A 22,629-nucleotide genomic window follows, 5' to 3' on the forward strand; every position below is an offset into this window, starting at 1 on the left:
AGATGCTGTAAATTAGAAACAAGAACAGAAACGCTGGAAAAGCTCAACAAATCTGTCAGCATCTATGGAGAGAAATCAGAGTTAACGTTTCGGGACAAGTGACACTTCCTCAGAACACAATTAGGCATTTAGATTCACAAAAAAAAGGTGTAATAAAATGTTCCTGGCACTTCCCAAGAGTTTGATAAGGGGGTGGCACAGTGGCTCTGTGGCTAGCACTGCTGTCTCACAACACCAGAGTCCTAGGTTCAATTCCAGCCTCAAGTGACTGTCTGTGTGGAGTTTGCACATTCTCTCTGTGTCTGCGTGGGTTTCTCCCAGGTGCTCTGGTTTCCTCCCACATTCCAAAGATGTGCAGGTCAGGTGAACTGGCCATGCTAAAGTGCCTATAGTGTTAGGTGTATTAGTCAGAGGGAAATGGGTGTGGATGGGTTACGCTTCAGAGGGTCCATGTGGACTGTAGGGAATCTAATCAATGTATGATAGCAATGATAATGATTATTTGGTCAAAGACATAAACTTTGAGGAGTGCTTTAAAGGATTTAAGTGAGGTGGAGAGCTTAAATGATATGCAGAGGGAATTTCAGTGTTTGGGACCCAGGCATTTGAAAGCCCAGAAAACTGGAGCAATTGAATGTCCAAAAATGTGCAGGTGAGGTGAATTGGCCATACTAAATTGCCTGTAGTGTTAGGTGAAGAGGTAGATGTAGGGGAATGGGTCTGGGTGGGTTGCGCTTCGGCGGGTCGGTGTGGACTTGTTGGGCCGAAGGGCCTGTTTGCACACTGTAAGTAATCTAATCTAAAATTGTAAGTCCACAAATTCAAAATTTGAAATGTATGGATATCTTAGAGAGTGCTGGGATCTGAGGAGACTACTAAACCACAGTGGGCTAAAACCATGAAGGAATTTGAAAACAAGGATGAGAATTTTAAGGTCAGGTCTAAGTGGTTAAAAAGGCATTTGACACACTTGCCTTCATTGCTCAGTCCTTTGAGTATAGGAGTTGAGAAGTCAGGTTGAAGTTATATGGTTGAGAGTGTGTTGCTGGAAAAGCACAGCAGGTCAGGCAGCATCTGAGGAGCAGGAAAATCGACATTTCGGGCCAGAGCCCTTCATTCCTGACGAAGGGCTCTGGCCCGAAATGTTGATTTTCCTGCTCCTCGGATGCTGCCTGACCTGCTGTGTTTTTCCAGCAACACACTCTCAACGCTAATCTCCAGCATCTGCAGACCTCACCGTCTCCTCCTTGAGGTTATATGGGACATCGGTGAGGCCTGTTCTGGATTACTGTGTCTAGTTCTGGTTGCCCAGTTATAAAAAGGATATTATCAAGCTGGAGAGTGTTCAGAATAGAATTATGAAATTGTCACCATGTAAGCAAGTTTTGAGTTATGAAGAAAGGCTGGAACTTTGTTCACTGGAGCGTAGAAAATTGAGAAGTGACCTGGTAGAAGTTTATAAAATAATGAGAGATTTAGATAGAATGTTTTTTTTCCCTCGGATGGAGGATTTCAAGATGAGGGCACACATTTTTAAAGTCCGAGGAGAGAGATTTAATGAGAGGCAAATCTTTTACACAGAGGGTGGTTCGCATGTGGAATGAATGTCCTGAGGAAGTGGTGGATGTGGGTACAATTATGACATTTAAAAGACATTTGGATAGAAACATGAATCGGAAACCTTAGAGGGATATGTGCCAAGAACAGGCAGGTGGAACACATTTAGTTTGGAAATATGTTCAGCATGGACTGGTTGGACCGAAGGGTTTATTTCCATGTTGTCTGACTCCATGACTGTAGAGGCAGGGCAGTATTAGACACAATGCTGGGGAATGAAACTAGTCAAGTGGTTGAAGTCTCAAGAGTTAGAATTTGGGGAATAGTGACCATAACTCTAAGTTTCAAAAGTCATGATGGAAAGAGATAAGGTTAGTGCAGAAGTTAAATGCATAAATTAAGAGAAGGCCAATCTCAGTATCATTAGACAAGATCTGGCAAACATAGACTAGAAGCTGCTACTTGCAGGTAAGTTTGTATTTGGAAAATGGAAGTCTTTTAAAAGTAACAAAGTGAGAGTTCAGGGCCAGCATGTTCCTCTAAGAGTGAAGGGCAACTGCAGCAAGTCCAGGGAACCATGGATGTCAAGAGATATCAAGAGATAGATACTAGTAAAAAAGGAAACATATTTTAGGTGCAGAGTGTTAAGAACAGAGAATCCCTTCAGAAGTAAAGAGAGTGTAGGAGGGTGCTTAAAAAAGAAAGCAAGAGGATGAAGATGGGACAAAATATCTTTGCTGGATCGGACAAGTGAAACCCCAAGGGATTTTATAAGTTTATTAAGAGTAAGGAGATTAGAGTGGGGCCTATTTAAGACCAAAGGGGCAACCTGTACGTGGAGACAGAGGATATGGGTGAGGTCTTAAATGAATGTTTCTTGTTTGTTTTCACAAAAAAGAAAGATGTTGTTGCTGGAGATTTTATTTGGGATGGTGAGGCTCTGGAGCATGTTAAGTTAAATAAAGAGGATATATATGATGTTTTGGTAGGCATAAAGGTGTATAAATCCCCAGGGACTAGTGAGATATATACCAGGTTGCTATGGGAGACAAAGGAGGAGATTGTTGGGGTCCTGGTGGGGATATTGAAGACTTCATTGGCCACAGGTGACTGGAGGATAGTTCACGTGGTTCCTTTGTTCAAGAAGGGTGGCTCGGATAGAATGATAATTACAGGCTAGTTAGTCTGAAGTCAGTGGTGGGAAAATTATTGGAAAAATTTCTGAAGGGCAGGATTCATCAACACTTGGAAAGGCAGGAATTAGCACAGGTTTGATGTAGGGAGATCCTATCTGATTAATTTAATTGAGGAAAGTGCAGTTGATTTAGTTTATGGGGACTTCAGTAATACCTTTGAAAAGGTCCCACATGGAAGGCTCATCCAGAAGGTGAGAGCTCATGTAATCCAAGGTGGCAAGCTGGATCCAAAATTAGCTTGCAAGTAAGAGGCAAAAGGTATTGATGGTGGGTTGTTTTTGTAAGTAGAAGCCTGTGACCAATGATGTGTCACTGTAATTGGTGCGAGGGCCTTTGTTGTTTATTATGTACCTTAACCACTTGGATATAAAAGTAGAAGGTATACTTTGTGAGTTTGCGTGTGACAGGAAAATTGATGGTGCGATTGATAATGAGGAAGTTAGTCTCAGGCCACAGTCAAATATTGATTAGCTGGTAAACTGGGAAGAGCAATAGCTGATGGGATCCTGAAAAGTGTGAGGTGCATTTTGTAACGTCTAATAAGGGAAGGATTTGCACATATCCCTAGGAGCACTGAGGAACAAAGGGTCCTTGGTGTACAAGTCTATATATCCCTGAAGGTGTCAGAACAAGTAAACAAGGTGGTGAAGAAAGCAGGTGTTATGCCTGCCTTCATTGGCGGGCGTGTAGAATATAGGAGTAGGGAAGTCTTGTTGCAATTTTATAGAGCAATGGCTTAGGCCAGAGATGGGAAACTATGCGCAGTTCTGGTTGCCGCACTATTGGAAGAAAGTGATTGCATTGGAGAAGATTCACCAGGATGTTGCCTAGGATGGAAAGTCTTATGTATGAGGAGAGACTGGAGTTTGTTTTCCCTGGAGCAGAGAAGGTGGAGGGGGGATCTGATTGAGACATTACGTGTGGCATATTTAGGGTAGATCATAAGAATCTTTTCCCTATGCCAGACATGTCTAAGACCAGAGGGCCTAAGTTTAAGGTGAGGAGTAAGTGGTTTAGAGGGGATTCGAGCAAACATTTTTTCAGCGAAAGAGTGATACAAATATGAAATGTGCTGCCTGAGAGGGTGGTGGAGGCAGGTACCCTTGCAATATGTAAGAAGAATCTGGATGTGCACTTAAAATGGCAGGGCATTGTAGGCTACGGACCAAGTGCAGGTAAATGGGATTAGTAAAGTTTGGAGCTTTGTTGGCCAGCATAGACATGGTGGACTAAAGGGCCTGTTTCTAACCTGTATGACTCTGTTACTCTAATAAATTGCTTGAGTTGGAGCTAATGTACTGACATGATTTGAGAACTGGTTTAGACAGAAAGGAGACAATAGACAAATCATTCTCAGGTTGCCAAACTGTTTTTAGTGGAGTATCTTGAGATCAGCATGTGATCTTAGTTATTCACAATATATAATTAATGATTTATTGGCAGGGCCTAAATGTTGTTATAGTTCAATTTTTTTTGCTAATGAGACTACGCAAGGTAGAAGTATGTGTTGTGAGAAGGATGCAAAGAGGCTTCAAGGGAATTACATAGGTTAAGTAAGTGAGTAAAAATAAATAGGTGGAATATTATGTGGAAAATGTAAAGTTATCCACTTGATAGAAAGCACAGAAATGCCAAATATTTCTTAAATGGTGAGAGTTTGGGAACTGTTGGTATCCAAAGACACCTGATTGTTCTTGTTTATTAATCACTGAAAGTTAAAGTGTCGATACAGCGAGAAATTAGAAAGGCAAACGGTACTTATTGCAAAAAGTAAAGAGGTCTTACTGCAATTGCATAGTATCTGTGTGAAATTGCATCTAGAGTATTGTGTACAATTTTGAATTGAATTGAATCATTTATTGTCACATTCGATATGAAATACAGTGAGATGTTTATACTATTCCCATGCATTGATGCTATTCTCATTAACTTAAAGTAAAAAGAAGATAACTTAAAGAGAATCCAACTTTTTCTTCTTCACTGCCACTGTTCTACACCAGCTTATGCCATGCCATCGCCAGAGTCCCACTCCAGGATACTCCACCCCACACCATATAGCCAATAGTCTCCCACTCCAGGCTATATCAGCCCATGCCATGCCACCGCCAGAGTCTGCTCCGGGCTACACCAGCCCATGCCATGCGGAAGCAGAGTGCTGTTCCAGCATTTACCAGCCGGCCAACTCTGGAGCCATGCTGCATCTGAAGCTACCACTGCTCCAGACTCCATTGAAGCCACTTTCCTAACAAAACAGCTCTCTTCAGAAAGTACGTTGAAACAAAAACTAAAAAAAATTAAGAAAAGAAGAAGAGAAAAGAGAAAAAAGTGAAGAAAAGGTGGACGAAAAGGACCAGTTTGGGTACAGGAGCCCAGACCCTGCCAAGTCTGCTGCCGCCATCTTGAATTTTCGACTCCTCATCTAAAGAAGGATATTCTTGCCATTGAGGTTTATCTGACTGATTCCTGAGATACAAGGATTGTCCTTTGAGGAGAGATTGAGGTGACTGAACCTGTATTCTCTCGAATTTGAAAGAATGAAACATCACCTCACTGAGACATTCAGCATTCTTACAGTGAAGGATCACGAGACTCAAACATTAACTCAAATTTTCCTTCCACAGATGATTCCAGATCTGTTGAGTTATTCCCTTTTTTTTGGATTTCCAGCACCTGCTGTTCTTTATTTCATTTTAAGAATACAAGAATTAATGTTTACCTGACGGCAGCATGAGGTAACACTCAAGACTCAGAATAAGGGGTGATGGATTCTCTCAGAAGGTGGTGAATACTCTGTCCTTTAAGGTTCAATCATACTGAGCATGTTCAAAACAGTAATGGATAGGTTTCTAGATGTTACGCCATGAGGTATTATGGCAATAGTGAAAAAAATGGTGTTGAGATAGAAGGTTTGAGTTATAAGCACAGACTGGGGCATTTTTCCGTGGAGTTTTTCATCAAATGGCAGAACAGGTCTAATCTTGCTATTTCTTTTGTTCCTAAATGGCAAAAGTTGATGAAACATCAGATTATATATGTACATTGACAACACCCAGCTCTACCTCTGCATGACTCTGTCAATGTCATTGTCTTTTAACCCACTTGTTTGACATTTAGTTTCCTCCTTTTAAACATTGGGATTATTAAATCCATTGACTCCATTCCTAACTCCTAACACTACAAATGCCATTCTCTCCCTCCCAGTTCTATCTCCGTCAGATTGAAGCCAACTGTTTGCAATCCATTTCCATCTTCATATTATTAGTAACCTACGACTAAACCTGAGTCCCATTGCTACCAAAACTCTCATTCTTATTTTTGCCACCTGCTACCTCTGACAGTTCTGATACTATCCTGGCTAGCCTCTGCCATTCACCTTCCAGAAACTTCTGTTGCCAGGATAACGTTATGCACCAAGTTTCATTCACCATCATTTCTTTAATTTTTTGTTTCCACTGCCTTTCTGTGGCATTAGGCATTATTTTATGTTAAGAATTAGAATCCCTACAGTGTGGAAACAGGCCCTTCAGCGCAACAAGTCCACACCGACCCTCCAAAGAGTAGCCCACCCATACCCATTCTCCTACATAAGATAGCTTTGCAAGTGCAAGTTATTAAAATTGAAGTATAATTTCTCATTTCTTTACTGTGATTGTTAACAAGCGAAGAATGTAGTTTTAAATTCATTCAGATTGTGATTGTGTCTGGAAATTAGTTTACATGCATTTAAATTAGGTCTTTAAAAATCATTCAGGTGTATAGTTCAGTGCTTTAGAAAACAAAGCTAGAAAAGAGGAAATAATGGGCTGTTACCAAGCAGAACAATATCCTCTGACACTGAGACAAACCAAATTCCCTTTTAAAACTGTTAAAGAACCAGCTTGAAATCAGTGGATGTTCAGGTTTCTTTCAAAGAGAAGTGTCATCAGTTTAGAAGTCTTACACAGTCTGGACAGAAGAAAAGAATTCTTCAGTGAACTGTGTTGGTTTGATCAAGAATTTTGTTATAAGACATTGACTAAAGAAGCTAAAATCGAGTGAATATAGATGTTTGCCGGAAAACAACCATGTACTGTAATTTACAGTGATAAAGAAATTTTAAAGTGGAAACGGAGTCTTTCTTCATTAACTTTGAGTATAGAATCACCTACAGTGCAGAAAGAAGCCATTCAGTCTATCAATTCTACACTAATCCTCTGAGGAGCATCCCACCCAGATCCAGTCTCTTACCTTATCCCTGCATTCACCATGTCTAATCCACCCAGCCTGCACATCCCTAGTCACTGCAGACACTAGCATTGGCAATCCACCTAACTTGCACATCTTAAAATTGTGGGAGGAAACCAGAGCACCCGATGGAGCCTGTGCAGACACAGGAAAAATGTGAAAACTTCACACAGACAGTCACCCAAGGTTGGATTAGTGGTGCTGGAAGAGCACAGCAGTTCAGGCAGCATCCAACGAGCAGCGTAATCGACGTTTCGGGCAAAAGCCCTGATGAAGGGCTTTTGCCCGAAACGTCGATCTCGCTGCTCGTTGGATGCTGCCTGAACTGCTGTGCTCTTCCAGCACCACTAATCCAGTATTTGGTTTCCAGCATCTGCAGTTATTGTTTTTACCCAAGGTTGGAATCAGGCCCAGGTCTCTGGTGCTGTAAGGCAACAGTGCTAACCACTGAGCTATCGTGCCATCCCAACATGTCTGTAAGGTTGTTATTGAGAATAAAAAATTTGAATCTATATTTGAGATATTTGTTTCAAATAATTCTTATATTTTTTTCCTCCTTTGTGTGTAATAAACTTTGATGTTCCTTTGTTAAAAGTACATTAGCAGCTTCTTGTGAATGTGTTCAGTGACTGACAACCATGGAAAGCGAATTAAAAAAGTAAAATTTATGGTCTGTCAAGCCAGGTTTCACTATGTGATTTGACTTGTCTGATTCTACCATCAACTGAGATCATAACAACTTCAGACTGAACAGTTGGTGCATCACTGTTTGGAAAGATGATCTCAGAGTCAGCTCTTTAACACAATCTTCATTTACTCCTACACAAATCGCAATGCACTTGAATCTATTATTTTTCACACTCTGGGTGAGTTGAGGTAAAGTTTTCATGCTGTTCATTTCTCTGTTTGTCAGTAATTAATATGCTTCAAAATCAAATGGATGGATTTCATTTAACCTTGGTACACAATTACAATTCAGCTCAAGAAACAATCAATTTTGATTTTGGCAAAGTTGTGGATCTGGAACCTGGATTCTCATATAAGATGTGCAAATTTTAGGAGTTGGTGCAAATTTACTTTTTATTAAAATGGTGCGGGTTATTTTGTTTAGAATGTGGTTGATTGTTTGAAGATCTTGGAGATTGTCTCAAATACCCGAGAATTTGACACAGCTGTCAAATTACAAGCAGAGTTTTAATAGTAGGTCACTCAACAGGGATTTGTCTGTATTATCATCTGTGAGATGAACTCTGTTAGTTAAAGGGTTCCTTGAAAAATCACTTCTTTAGAATCATGGAATTCTTACAGTGCAGAAGGAGGCCATTTAGCCGATCAAGTGCACACTGACCTTCCATTGAGCATCCCACCCTAACCCCATAACCCTGCATTTACTGTGGCTAATGCACCAAACCTGCACACTCCTGGACATTACAGCCAATTCAGAGCAGCCAATCCACCTAACCTGCACATCTTTGGACTGTGGGAAGAAACTGTAGCACTCAACCGAAACCCACACAGACATAGGGAGAATGTGCAAACTCCACACAGTCACCCAAGGCTGGAATCAAACTCAGGTCCCTAATGCTGTAAAGCAGTAGAGTTAACTACTGAGCCACCATGCTGCCCCTTTTTCTTTATTCTCTTTTCGATGAGATTAAAATAAAGCTTTTTTTGAAGAGAGTAGAAGGGACAAATAACAATTGACATAAAAGCACTGATACTGACATTTAATAATTAGGCATGCATCTGTTCCTGACTTGGTAAATCCTGCACCAGTCATAAAGATTACATGCTTCATCAAATCTGGCATCTAGCTCCTTTTTTGAATTTTAATATCTCCTCATGTGGAAAGTGAAATTTCTTAAATCTGGTAAGCTCTTAAATGGACAGTAGTCATTAAAATATAATGCATTTATTTTAAGAACAAGTAGTCTTTTGGTAATAATTAGACAGCAGGGAGAAATATGGGGGAAACAGCAATGGAGAGAAGTGCTACGCTACTTTAAAACAAATGCTTATAGTTAGATTAGATCAATTACAGTGTGGAAACAGGCCCTTCGGCCCAACAAATCCACACCTACCCACCGAAGCATAACCCACCCAGACCCATTCGCCTACATTTACCCCTTCACCTAACACTGCGGGCAATTTAGTATGGCCAATTCACCTAACCTGCACGTTTTTGGATTGTGGGAGGAAACCGGAGCACCCGGAGGAAACCCACGCAGACACGGGAGAATGTGCAAACTCCACACAGAGAGTCACCTGAGGCCGGAATTGAACCCGGGTTTCAGGCGCTGTGAAGCAGCAGTGCTAACTGCTGTGCCACCGTGCCGCCCACAAATCTAATCGAATCTAATCTAATCTAAATGCTCTAGTACTTCAAGTGAGAGTTGCCAAGAGACAGAATGAAATCTCTTGATTCTGAAGAAACTGAAAACAGGTGAACAAATTTTATGGTATGGAACAATGCAGTAACAATTTGCAGGATGTATTCAGAACCAGTCCTGCAGTTAGATAGTATTAGCATGCTACATGGAATGTATTGCTGAGTAGGAATCTAAACTAGCCACAGAATGAGCAGCTTCATGTTTTGAAGCAGTGCTTCGAAAGCTAGTGTTTCTAAATAAACCTTTTGGACTATAACCTGGTGTTGTGTGATTTTTTTAACTTTGTCCAACTTCATGTAGGTTGACAGCAATACAGTACATTGAATTGTGGGAAGTTTTAGGACCACTACAATTAGCAATTAATCAACAGAATTTAGTTCTGACACATGAACAGTGTTTCTACAGACTATGTCATTATAAAAAATACTGACCTTCCGAACAGATTAGAATGAGTTCACGCACCTTTTTACAATTATGTAAAACCGTAGTTCTTGCTCCAACCCGCTCACATGAAAGTAATGTTCTGCTCTTGCTATTGTGATCTGCATGGAATCATTGTAGTAAATTAAATTTTGAAGTATGTGATGGTTCTTACTGACTTTCTAAGACAATGTTTATGGACTTACAGCTTGTTATTTTGCTTTTTTTTAAAACTTTAATAGAATTGCCTCTGCTATTTGTTTCTAGAAATGTCTTCATTCAAAAGTGCATCAGTAATGTGTGTTAATGTCTAAAACTTTTGTTTCTACTTTAGCTACGTAGGAGTAAGTGGTTTTCTGCGGGGAGTATTTACCTGGCCCATGAATTTTGAGTGGAAGGCGATACCTGATGAAGTTATTAAAAAATATAATCTAAAAGAAATGGACCCAATTAGGTAAATTAATAGGGAAAATAATTGTCAATAAATTTATTTTTGCAATTCCTCATAATCATCTTTGAAATTGTTCTGTCTCTAAACTCCTCATTTGAGCTCTTAATAAAGCCAGGGCGAAAATATCATGAAAACCCACTTCCATGATAATGTTACATTATAACTTGATGAATCCTACAAATCCTATTTGCTAACTATCTAATGTAAGTTATTGCTCAGTATTTGCTTTTAAACATAGACTGCATTTTGGCATATTCTGTTTATTCCTGCTATGCTAGTCTATTGTTTCTTGCCCTATTCTTCTAGCAGCCGGTTGTATTTGTTTCCTAACCCTAACAATCTATGCCCAGATTTCTTGATGGCCAGACAGCAGTTGTTCCAGCATAGGTGGGAGACCCAGTGCATATACCTGTTGTAGTGCACTGCAAAGAAACTGCCCATGAAATAGAAGTTTCTGCTGGGCAATTCCCTAATGCCTGAATCCATCTGAAATTCTCCGTTTAAGTTGGAGAATTTGAAGGATTCTAATGAAATTAAGTGAGTAGTTACTTATGAAAGGTCGGACTATTAAATATATAGTCTAACTTCTAAGTAACTGTGCAACAGACCCTATACATACCTAACACAGACAGAACAAACATCACCCGACCTCTGACAAGCCCCAGCTGAACCTCACTTCCCTCGCTTCCAGACTTTATCTGATACTCCTTACCCCACCACTTGGCAGGCTCCCTTCTTCCCAGCTCCACACCTAAACTCACCCCTTCCCCAACCCAACTGATCCAACCCAAGCCACCTGCTACCAGATCCAAAACTCCCCATAGCTGACACCCACCCTTCCCACTCCCCAACAGACCTAATTTCTCCCATGGACCTCAATCTACCTTAAACACTCATCACTCACCTGATCACCTTGTACCTTGGTACCTGACACACTTGTCAGCCTACCCACACCCCAGCCAATACTCTACTTTCCTGGCTCCCTGGTACTCTACCCATTTGATACCCTATTCCCTGGCACCACACCTCTACCCATTGACACTCTTACTTGGCACCCTATCCCTTTTACCATTGGGCATCTTACCCTCCCAGTACCCTAACATCACAATTACCTTATGTACTAACCATTTGACAGCAGCTGTCGAAGTAGCTGTCAGGTCTTTTAAATTTCAAAGTATGGCTGCTGACTACAGTGAAAAAGGTACATGGCTTACCTTCCTCTGACAGTTCTGCATTATGTCAGACTGACAGTGCGGCTCTGCACTTCTGAAGGAACCCTACTTGGAAGTGAGATCTCCTTGCAGAAATGTAGACCTCTCTTGTAAATAAAAAAGGGGCAGAGTGGTATTCTGCATGAGATTGCCACTTCTCGGAAAATCCTGCCCCTAGTTCTTATCTCATTCAGTATATTTCTGCGACAGGATTAATTTCCTCTGGTCAATTTGCAAGGAAAGGTGTTTAATAACTGAAAGGGTCTGAGAGAGTGAGTAACATTGGAACCATTCCTTGATACTGGCTACATGCTGTGTTTGGGGAAATCCAGGTGAAATTATGATTGCAGTGACAATGCTGCATTCCACCAATTTTTACATTGTACAAAAATAGAAAGCCAATGAAATATATAACACTGCTTTAACTCTATAATTATTTTTGTTTTAGATGTCCAATAATGGCAGGAGGATTATTTTCAATTGACAAAAAATATTTTTACGAATTGGGTACGTACGATGCAGGTTTGGAGGTCTGGGGTGGAGAAAACATGGAGCTGTCATTTAAGGTACCATCATATACTTTTCACCAGGAGCCCATATTATGTTTATTGTCAAACGTGAATGCTATTACTTAGAGCTGAATGTAATTTTCTAACATTTTAAGAGAACCAAAACCTGTCCTCAATAAAAAGGTGAGCTGAAGTAGACCATAATTTCTAGGCGTGAGTGTATCAATCTTTGGACAGAGGTACTTTCTAATTCAGAAAGTCATGGTTTCTCTTGCCTACCTGTGTTTTATTTTTAGAAAATTATGCATTTTTAAAAATCACCTTAAAGCAAGGCTAATAGTAAGGATTGTTGACCTTACATCAAAGTGATCAAGTACTGAGCAGAAAGATGGATATTTACAATGATATCATCATTAAGTACACATAGTCAAAAGCCTCATTTATTCTAGAACCGAGGAATACCTGAAAAATCATAGCTTAATGACAGACAACCAGTGTAATAGTGAAGAAAATTTTATATAATTTGAATTATTCTGACATGTACAGTGGGCAAGGTTCTTTCTGTAATGATCTTGAGCCTGTGACAAAGTCCCACAGAGTGTTAATTCTCCCATAGCTTTCTTCCCATTTTAAAGTCAAGATGTGGAAATAGGTCCCAAGTCTACCTCAGCCAAAATGAAAGTTAAATCTGTGCTGTGAATATTATTCTAAACCTCATGCTATTTGTGTAAAAATGTGATTACCACAGTTTTTATACATGCTGAATGAGTAAAGTTGTCAAATATAATCTGGAAGATGAGTTTGTAGAATACATTCGTGAATTTTCCTGGAGAAATATGTTCAGGAAATAATTGAGGAAATAATATTGTACAAAGAGGCATGTTTAATTAGTAACTTCATGACATTGATCCTCTGGAGGATACATAATCATAATAAATTTTAAAACAACATGCTCAGGCAACAAACATGGATTTGAGACTGATTGAGTGGCTCCCAATAGTAGATATACAGTGAGACAGAGAATAAATCAGGATACAGTGAGGGCACGTAACACAGGTAGTACATTATTCATGGAGGATTTTAACCTTCATGCAGATTGGAATGGTCAGATTGGTAGAGATAGCTTTGAGGAAGAATTCATAAGATTTATTGAGGAATGTTTCTTGAAATAATATGTTGTGGATCCAATCATGGATCAGACTATTTTGGATCTGGTGATGTGTAGCGATGTGGAGTTAATAAGTGGTGGCAGAGTAAAAGATTCCTGAGGAAACAGGTGACCATAACATGGTAGAATTTAGTATTCAGTTTGAGAATGAGGAACCTGCATTCAAAACAACTGTGCTAAGCATAAATAAAGGTAATTACAAAGGAATGATGGCAGAGCTGGCTGGAGTGGACCAGAAAAAGAGTTTAGCAGCAAAGGTTGAGGAATAATGGCACCTGCATCAAAAAATATTGAAGGGTTAAAAGCAAAGATATATCATAGTGAGGAAACAAAGGACTCGAAGAAGGGGTTAAGCCAACCATGGTTAACCAGGAGAGCAATTGAAAGAAAAAACGTACAATATGTCAAGGATAGGTAGTAATCCAAAGGAGTGGGAAAGTTTTAAGAAGTAAAAAAAACACCAAAACAAAAGGAAGTTGAGGGTAAACTTACAAATAATATCAAGATGGACAGCTAAGAGCTTCTTTAACTATATAAAAAGGAAGAGAGAACCCAAATTGAACATAGAAAATGAGGCTGTGGAAATAATAATGAGGAACCAGGAAATGGCAGAGAAGTTGAATGAATACCTTGCATCAGTCTTCACAGTAGAAGATATTAATAGCATTCCAAAATTACAAAATAATCTAGGGGCAGCAGGAAGAGAGGAAGTAAATGGAATAATTATTAGGAGAGAAAAAGTACTAGGGAAACTAACTGAGGCCCCTAGACTGGGTAGATCCATCCTAGACTATTGGAGGAGATAGCAAAGAGATCGTGGATGCACATGTAGTATCTAATTTCCTTAGCATCTGGAAGAGTCTCAGAGAATTGTAAAACTGATACTGTAATACCTTTTTTTTAAAAGGGAAAGAGATATAAAACAGGTAAGTATAGGCCAGTTAGTTTAACATCTAATATTGGGAAAATGTTAGAGTTTATTATCACAGATGTCGTAGCGGCTCATTTAGAAATGCATTATATGATCGAGCAGAATCAGCATGGCTTTATGACTTCATGCCTGACAAATTTATTAGAATTCTTTAAGGAGATAACTTGCAGGTTTGATAAAGGGAAGCAATAGATGTAATGTTTTTGGCTTTTCAGAAGGCATTTGATAAGGTACCACATGTTACGCTACATAATACAATAAGAGCCCATGGTGTTGGAAGTAGCATATTGGCAAAGGTAGAGGATTGGCTAACAAATAGGAGTCAGAGTTGAGATAAGGGAGCCATTTTCAAAAGGCAACCAGCAATTTTTATTATATCAATATATATTAATTACTTGGATCTGAAACTGAATGTAATAATTTGTAGATGGTATAAAATTAGATGGGAAGCAAAATGGCAAGGTTGGCACAAAATGGCTACAAAGGGATAGACAGATTAAATAAATGTCATAGAGTCATAGAGATGTACAGCACAGAAATAGACACTTCGGTCAAACTCGTCCATGCCAACCAGATATCCCAACCCAATCTAGTCCCACCTCCCAGCATCTGACTCATATCCCTCCAAATCCTTCCTATTCATATACCCATCCAGATGCCTTTTAAATGTTGCAATTGTACTAGCCTCCACCACTTCCTGTGGCAGCTCATTCCATGCACATACCATCCTGTGAGTGAAAAAGTTGCCCCTTAGGTCTCTTTTATATCTTTCTCCTCTCATCCTAAACCCATGCATCTACTTCTGGACTCCCCCACCCCAAGGAAAAGACTTTGTCCATTTATCCTATCCATTCCCCTCATTATTTTATAAACCTCTATAAGGTCACCCCTCAGCTTCCAACGCTCCAGGGAAAACAGCCCATTCAACCTCTCCCTATTGCTCAAATCCTGCAACCCTGGCAACATCCTTGTAAATCTTTTCTGAACCCTTTCAAGTTTCACAACATCTTTCCGATAGGAAGGAGACTAGAATTGCATGCAATATTCAAACAGTGGCCTAACCAATGTCCTGTACAGCCGCAACATGACCTCCCAACTCCTGTACTCAATACTCTGACCAATAAAGGAAGCATACCAAATGCCTTCTTCACTATCCTATCTACCTGCGACTCCACTTTCAAGGAGCTATGAACCTGCACCCAAGGTCTCTTTGTTCAGCAACACTCCCTAGGCCTTACCATTAAGTGTATAAGTCCTGCTAAGATTTGCTTTCCCAAAATGCAACACCTCACATTTATCTAAATTAAACTCCATCTGCCACTTCTCAGCCTATTTGGCCCATCTGATCAAGATCCCATTGTAATCTGAGGTAACCTTCTTTGTTGTTCACTACACCTCCAATTTTGGTGTCATCAGCAAACTTACTAACTATACCTCTTATGCTCATATCCAAATCATTTATGTAAATGATGAAACGTAGTGGACCCAGCACTGATCCTTGTGACACTCCACTGGTCACAGGCCTCCAGTCTGAAAACAACCCACCACCACCACTCTTTGTCTCCTACCTTTGAGCCAGTTCTGTATCCAAATGGCTAGTTCTCCCTGTATTCTGTGTGATCTAACCTTGCTAACCAGTCTCCCATGGGGAACCTTGTCGAACGCTCTGCCCTCATCAATCTTCTTTGTTACTTCTTCAAAAAAACTCAATCAAGTTTGTGAGACATGATTTCCCACACATAAAGCCATTTTGACTATCCCTAATCAGTCCTTGCCTTTCCAAATACATGTACATCCTGTCCCTCAGGATTCCCCCCAACAACTACGGATGGCAGGCTCACCAGTCTATACTTTCCTGGCTTGTCCTTATCACCTTTCTTAAACAGTGGCACCACGTTAGTCAACCTCCAGTCTTCTGGCACCTCACCTGTGACTGTCAGTAATACAATAATCTCAGTAAGAGGCCAAGCAATCATTTCCCTAGCCTCCCACAGAGTTCTAGGGTACACCTGATCAGGTTTTGTGGATTAATCCATTTTTATGCATTTCAAAGCATCCAGCGCTTCCTCCTCTATAATGTGGACATTTTTCAAGATGTCACTATCTATTTCCCTTCATTCTATATCTTCAATGTCCTTTTGCACAGCAATTACTGATGCAAAATACTCGTTTAGTATTTTCCCCCATCTCCTGTGGCTCCATACTAAGGCTACCTTGCTGATCTTTGAGGCACCCTATTCTTTCCCTAGTCACCCTTTTGTCCTTAATGTATTGTAAAAACTCTTTAGATTCTCCTTAACTCTATTTGCCAAAGCTACCTCATGTCCCCTTTTTCCCTTCCTAATTTCGCTCTGAAGTATACTCCTACTGCCTTTACACTCTACTAAGGATTCACTCGATTGATCCTGTCTATACCTGACATTTGCTTCCTTCTTTTTCTTAACCAAACCCTCAATTTCTTTTGTCATCCAGCATTCCCTATACCAACCAACCTTTCCTTTCATCCTAAGTGGAAAAGTCTTGACAACTGGAAAATAATATGGGAACTGTGAAGTTATGTTCTTTGGCAGGAGATGAATATTATTCAAATGGAGAATACTGCAGAAAGCCACAGCATGGAGGCTTTCGGAGTCCTTGTGCTAGCACACACTATTGTCCAAGTTCAGCAGGTAACAGGGAAGGCAAATGGAATGTTGCCCTTTATTTCAAATGGAATGAAATATGAAGGAGAGACTTGTTAAAACTGTACAAGGTGCCAGTCAAACCACAGCTAGAATACTGTGAACGATTTTGGGCCCCTTTTCTAAGGAAAGATATACTGGCATTGAAGACAGGCCAGACTGAGTGTGGAAGGACTGTCCTATGAGGAGAGGTCGAGTGGATTGGGCTTGTATTTATTGGAATTTAGAAGACTGAGAGGGACCCTCGTTGAAATATACAATATTCTTAGGGGACTTAGCAGCATAGATACAAAAATGTTGTTTTCCCTTTTGGGAGAGCCTAAAACCAGAGGACATAATCTCAGAATAAGGGATCACACATTTAAGACAAGGATCAGGAAGAATTTCTTCTTTTGAAGGATTGTGAATCAATGGAATTCCTTCCAAAGACGGCTGTAAAGGCGAGGGTGTTAAGTATATTTAAGGCTGAGGTAGACAAAGTTTTAGTCAAAATGAGAATCACAGCCTATAGGGAGAATGCAAAACTGTTGGTTTGAGGATTATCAGATCAGCCATGATCTCATTGAATGGCAGAGCAGTCTTGAAGAGGTGAATGACCTATTTACCCTTATGGTCTTATGTGCTCGTCATTTGTTGGAAGCCAGTCAGAGTTCAGGGATACCACTGATCTACATAAAGGTAACAGCAAGCAAATAAGGAGTAACGTTTAGTAACTAGGCACACAGCAAGAAGTAAAGAAAGAAAATAAACTTTAGTCAACAGAACAAGAGATAAGCACCCAGTTAACCAGACATCGTGAGCTGGTGTCCCAAAGTGGACTGATTTCACTACCTGTGTTATGGTTGAATCTCCCAACTAATTTACCACTGTAATTGACTTAAGTCTTACAAGTAATATTAAATTGAATACTTTAGAACTTGCAAGTTTGCTGATGGTGCAAATGTAGCTACCAAGGTAAACTGTGGGTAGGAAACAAAGGGGCAGTAAAATATAAACAGGTTAAGTGAGTGGGCTATACAGTGACAGATGGAGATCAATGTTAGCAAATGGAATGTTATTCACATTGGTAGTAAGAATGGAGAAGTAGCACATATTTAAAAGGTATGACAATATTAAAAAATTGATGTTTAGAGAGATTTAGGTATACTCATACGAGGAACATAAAGTTAACATACAAGTAAAGCAAAAAATGAGGAAGGCCAGTGGTATGTTGACCATTTTTGCAAGGGGATTGGAGCATAAGAATGAGGTCTTGCTCAAATTATACAGGACTTTGGTGAACTGTATGCAGTTTTGGTCTCCACATTTAGTGGAGGATGTTCTTGCTTTGGACACGGTTGAACAAAGGATCACTAGATTGCTTCCTGGGATGGGAGGATGTCCTGTGAAAACAGACCGAGTAAGTGGACCTATAATCTGTGAAGTTCAAAATATGAGAAGTGATTGTATTGAATCAGACATTTCAGGGAGAAGTTAACATGGTAGGTATTTTCCACTGGCTGAGGATACTAAAACACAGGGGCACACTGTCAGGATGAAGAGTGAGTATTTAATAAAGTTGAAATTCTGAGAAATTTATTCAACTGAAAGAGTTGTGAATCTTTGGAATTGCTTCCCTCAAAGGTTTGTGGATGTTCTGTAATTGAGTATATTTTAGGCTGCAGTAGACAGATACTTTGTTTCTCAAGATATCAAAGAAAATAAAGAGGAAGTGGCAAAGCCAAATTGAGGCAGAAGATCAATTATTATTAGCACAATATGTGACAGAGCATTCTTGAAGGCCTGTATTGTTTACTCCTGCTGCTGTTTATTACGTACTTAAATATTTTCTTCATGTTTGTGGAGCAGGTCTGGATGTGTGGAGGAGAAATTGAGATTATCCCATGTTCAAGAGTGGGCCATATTTTCCGTGATGGCAATCCATACACATTTCCAAAGGACAGAATTAAGACAGTAGAGCGGAATCTGGCCCGTGTAGCAGAGGTTTGGCTGGATGAATATGTTGATGTTTTCTATGGTCATGGTTACCATCACCTTCTTAACACAAATAATATTGAATTTGATATTGGAGACTTAAGAAAGCAAAAGGAACTCCGGAAAAAACTCCAGTGTGAGAGCTTTAAATGGTACTTAGAAAACGTCTACCCTGATTTACGGACATCGTTAGTGAGAAGTGATGGCTTGGTAAGTTCTTATAGTGAAACATTATTTTTGAGGTAAAACCAGGAAGGGGAACCTTGAATTTAATGGCAACTTCTTGTGAATTTAAAAGGTAATCTTAAAATATGTGGAAGTTATCAATCACAGTGCTTAGTATCCAGAATGCACTGCCTGGGAATGTAGTGATTGCTGGTTTAATTATGGCTCTTAGAAGACATATGGATGATTGTAAGAGAAATTTGTGGGCATCAGGAAATAGATAGAGAAATGTGAATAGGTGAGTTATTGTTGCTGAGAGCTGGCATAGATGCAATGCATTTTATAGCCTCCAGTTCCTTAAGCATGCTATGATTCTGTGGTTGCTATAGAAAATATGTTAATTGTTATACACAGAATAATGGTCAGTTTAATACATTGTTGTCTTCTAATGCCCTAACAAAAGCCATATTCAGGCAAATAGAAGTTTTCAATGGTGTTTAGTTACAGCACACTGCCATTCAATATAAATTGTGACAGATCCTGTAGTTGTGAAACTTTTCTTCAATTTGTTACATAATGAATTTGTGTGCATGAAATGCAGAATCTGTGTTTCTGAAATTTGCTACTATACTCTACTATAAGATATTAGTGTAAAAGACTTAACAAATTTGTGTTTAAAAAGTGCCATAAGCTTTCATTTTCTAGCTGTAAAGCAGGTCACCACAGTTGCTTTATGTTGATGATTTCAAAATATTTGTCAGTATAGTTAGTATTATTATATGGACAAGCAGATATTGACTGTTTAACATTTTCTCACAGATTAGCAGCATTTGATAAAATGCAACGCTTTCCTATGTCTAATGATTGTTATCAATTTCTAGCTTTTTAATGTTGGAACGAGAAAATGTCTTGCTGTTGAAAATGGGACATTTTCATTTGAAATGTGTGACATTCGTAAAAAGGTAAGACAGCAACTGTGTTACACTGAAACCAAGTTTGATCAATCGCCTTGATTTTCTTAAGAACAAAATCACAGTGTTAATCCTATTGCTGTTTTCCTGCTATTTTTATGTTTACTCACACTTTGGTCCAGATCTTGATATAAACTACCAAGGCTTTGAGAAACATAAGAACCTCATCAAAATGTGCAATTTAGAGTCCTATGATGTATATAAAAGCCCAATACAATTTTGATTTGTAAATATGTGGTGCTGAAACTGCAAGATTCATGCAAACCACCACAATGGAACATAGCCAATTTAGCAAAGAAAACGCAAACCAGAGATCACTGGAACCTGTCAGTAATGTAAATACAGCTTGCATTTTTTTCGGTTTACGGCGAGCATAATATTGCACCTGTCATTGCTGTCATTCCAATCAGTCTAGAATTTCAATAATTCAGCTCCATAAAAGGGCTGCCAATGTTCCTACCCTTTCTCCTGGCAAGTTGTTGATCAGCACCAGAAAAGCACAGCTCTCGCTGTTAAATTAAAATGATATCTCACCACCATTTCTCACTGGTGAAAACTAACTTATTTCCTGATCTTTTTGCATGTCGTCTGCCTGATCTATCCTCCATCTCAGAATAGTTGCCATAGATGATCATTAACTGTATTATCCCAGTTCTAATTACAGAAAGTGCATCTTTCACCAATAATTATGTGTAGTGCTAAGGTGGTGCTTCTCAATTTTTTTCTGAATGTGACTCAATTTTATTACTGCAGATTGGGGAATGACCCCAGAATCAAACTTTGAGGAGGCAGCAAGAAATTGTTGAAATGGTGGGGTAGAGTGGGGGTGGGAGGGTTAGTCATCGCTTGAGCATAGCCATGCCCATCTAACTCTAGAAAAAAAAGGCAAGAATTTAAACAGATCTCCAAGCTGTTTCATGCAGTCCAAGTTTCATGAATTTCAAGGCTCTACAAAACGGCATTTGGTGGCAGTAATCATGTGGAAAGAGATGGGGAATGGTGTTAATATTTCTGTCACTGGATATGTATTATAGAGATCAAGGCAAATGAGGAGAAGAGTTTGAATTTCATCGCAACAAATGTTGAAATTTAAATTGAATTAATAAATTTGGAATTAAACGATAATCTAACCACTCTTGATTGTCATAAAAAAAGCCTTCTGGTTCACTAATGTCCTTTTGGTGTGGTACAGTGTCCTCAGGGGCTCAGGTTCAATTCCACCCTCAGATGACTGTGTGTGGATTTTGCATACTGTCCCCATATATGCGTGGGTTTCCTCCCACAGTCCTAAGATGTGCAGGTTAGGTGGATTGGTCATAGTAAATTGCCCATAGTGTCCTGAAATGTGCAGACTAGATGGATTAGCCATGGAAAATGCAGGGTTACAACAATAGGGTGGATCTGGATGGGATGCTCTTTGGAGCATTAGTGTGGGCTCGATGGGCTGACTGGCCTGCTTCTACATTGTAGGGATTCTATAATTCTATGATTCAGGCAAGAAAAATCTGCCATTCTCAACTTGAGTTGAGCTGTGTATGACTCAAGATTCACAGCAACATGATTGGTTCTTAAATTTCCTCTGAATTGGCCTAACAAACCTGTCAGGCTTCTAACCCCAAAATAAGTTAGCTAAGAGGAATGAAAGGAACCCAACATTGATCACAGTTCCAGAAATGACAGGGGCACTCAAAGACTTTGTCAACCCTGCAAGGTCCTCCTTACTAACCTTTGAAGGCTTGTGTCAGTGTTGGGAGAGCTGTACCGCAAGTAGTCAAAAAGCAGCCTGACATGGATTCATACCTTGCATACAGTGTCTATGACATCACCAAAACCATTCTTGAGTGTGTCATATTCCATCAACAATACACATTGTCCAGACGCAGCAGCACAGTGGCATACGTTTGGAAGAGTGTGACACTGGGAATCCTCAATGTTGACTCCAGATTCCATGTAGTCATAGAGTCATACAGCACAGAGACAGACTGTTCGGTCCAACCAGCCTGTGCTGACCATAATCCCAAACTAAACTAGTCCTACCTACTTACGTTTGGCACATATCCCTCCAAACTATTCTTATTCATGTACTTATCCAAATGTCTTTTAAACATTGTAACCCTACCGTCTTCCACCACTTTCTCTGGAAGTACATTTCACACACGAATGATTCTCTGTGTGAAAAAGTTGCCCCTCATGTCCTTTTTAAATCATTCTCCTCTCACCTTATAAATGTTCCCTTGTCTTGAAATCCCCCACTATAGGGAAAAGATGCTTGTCATATTTATACCCACCATGATTTTATAAACTCTGAGATCACCCCTCAACCTCCTGTGCTCCAGTGAAATAAAGCATAACCTATCCAGCCTCCCCCAATAACTCAAACCTTCTATTCCCAGCAACATCCTGGTAAATCTTTTCTAAACCCTCTCCAGCTTAATAATATCCTTCCTAAAACAGGACGATCAGAACTGAATAGACTGAGCAAGTTCAAAAATACATTTAAGAAATTGAAATCACCAATTGGTGGGATGACTGTTGGAACTGAAGACTTGTTCTCTTTGTCTACCTCACCATGTAATGTGCTTGAGCTAAAAAGGGTTACTGCAAATCAGTCAAGTTTAATCAGGATACGTTTACCCACCTTTCACTGTACAACCATTGTGAAAAATGGGTGTGAGAGACGACAGGGCTGTGGTGACCACAGGTGTGTGTGAGTGTTGACTCCAGAGCATGATTTGTAACTAAAAATGTGCATATAAATTGAGTATGTGTGCATATAAATTG

The 22,629-nt window shown here is 39.6% G+C and overlaps 1 protein-coding gene across 1 annotated transcript in view; it reads left to right on the plus strand.

Moving 5' to 3' along the window:
• Nucleotides 1-22,629, plus strand: part of LOC140482243 (polypeptide N-acetylgalactosaminyltransferase 5) — a 73,495-nt gene that overhangs the window by 45,758 nt on the left and 5,108 nt on the right. The window contains exons 5-8 of the mRNA XM_072579376.1: nucleotides 10,122-10,241; nucleotides 11,898-12,015; nucleotides 18,587-18,922; nucleotides 19,759-19,839. Of these exons, the coding sequence (XP_072435477.1) occupies nucleotides 10,122-10,241; nucleotides 11,898-12,015; nucleotides 18,587-18,922; nucleotides 19,759-19,839 (655 nt within the window). The remainder of the gene's footprint in view (nucleotides 1-10,121; nucleotides 10,242-11,897; nucleotides 12,016-18,586; nucleotides 18,923-19,758; nucleotides 19,840-22,629) is intronic.

Source organism: Chiloscyllium punctatum, chromosome 10 (genome assembly GCF_047496795.1).
Source record: "Chiloscyllium punctatum isolate Juve2018m chromosome 10, sChiPun1.3, whole genome shotgun sequence".
In the NCBI taxonomy this organism is placed as follows: Eukaryota; Metazoa; Chordata; class Chondrichthyes; order Orectolobiformes; family Hemiscylliidae; genus Chiloscyllium; species Chiloscyllium punctatum.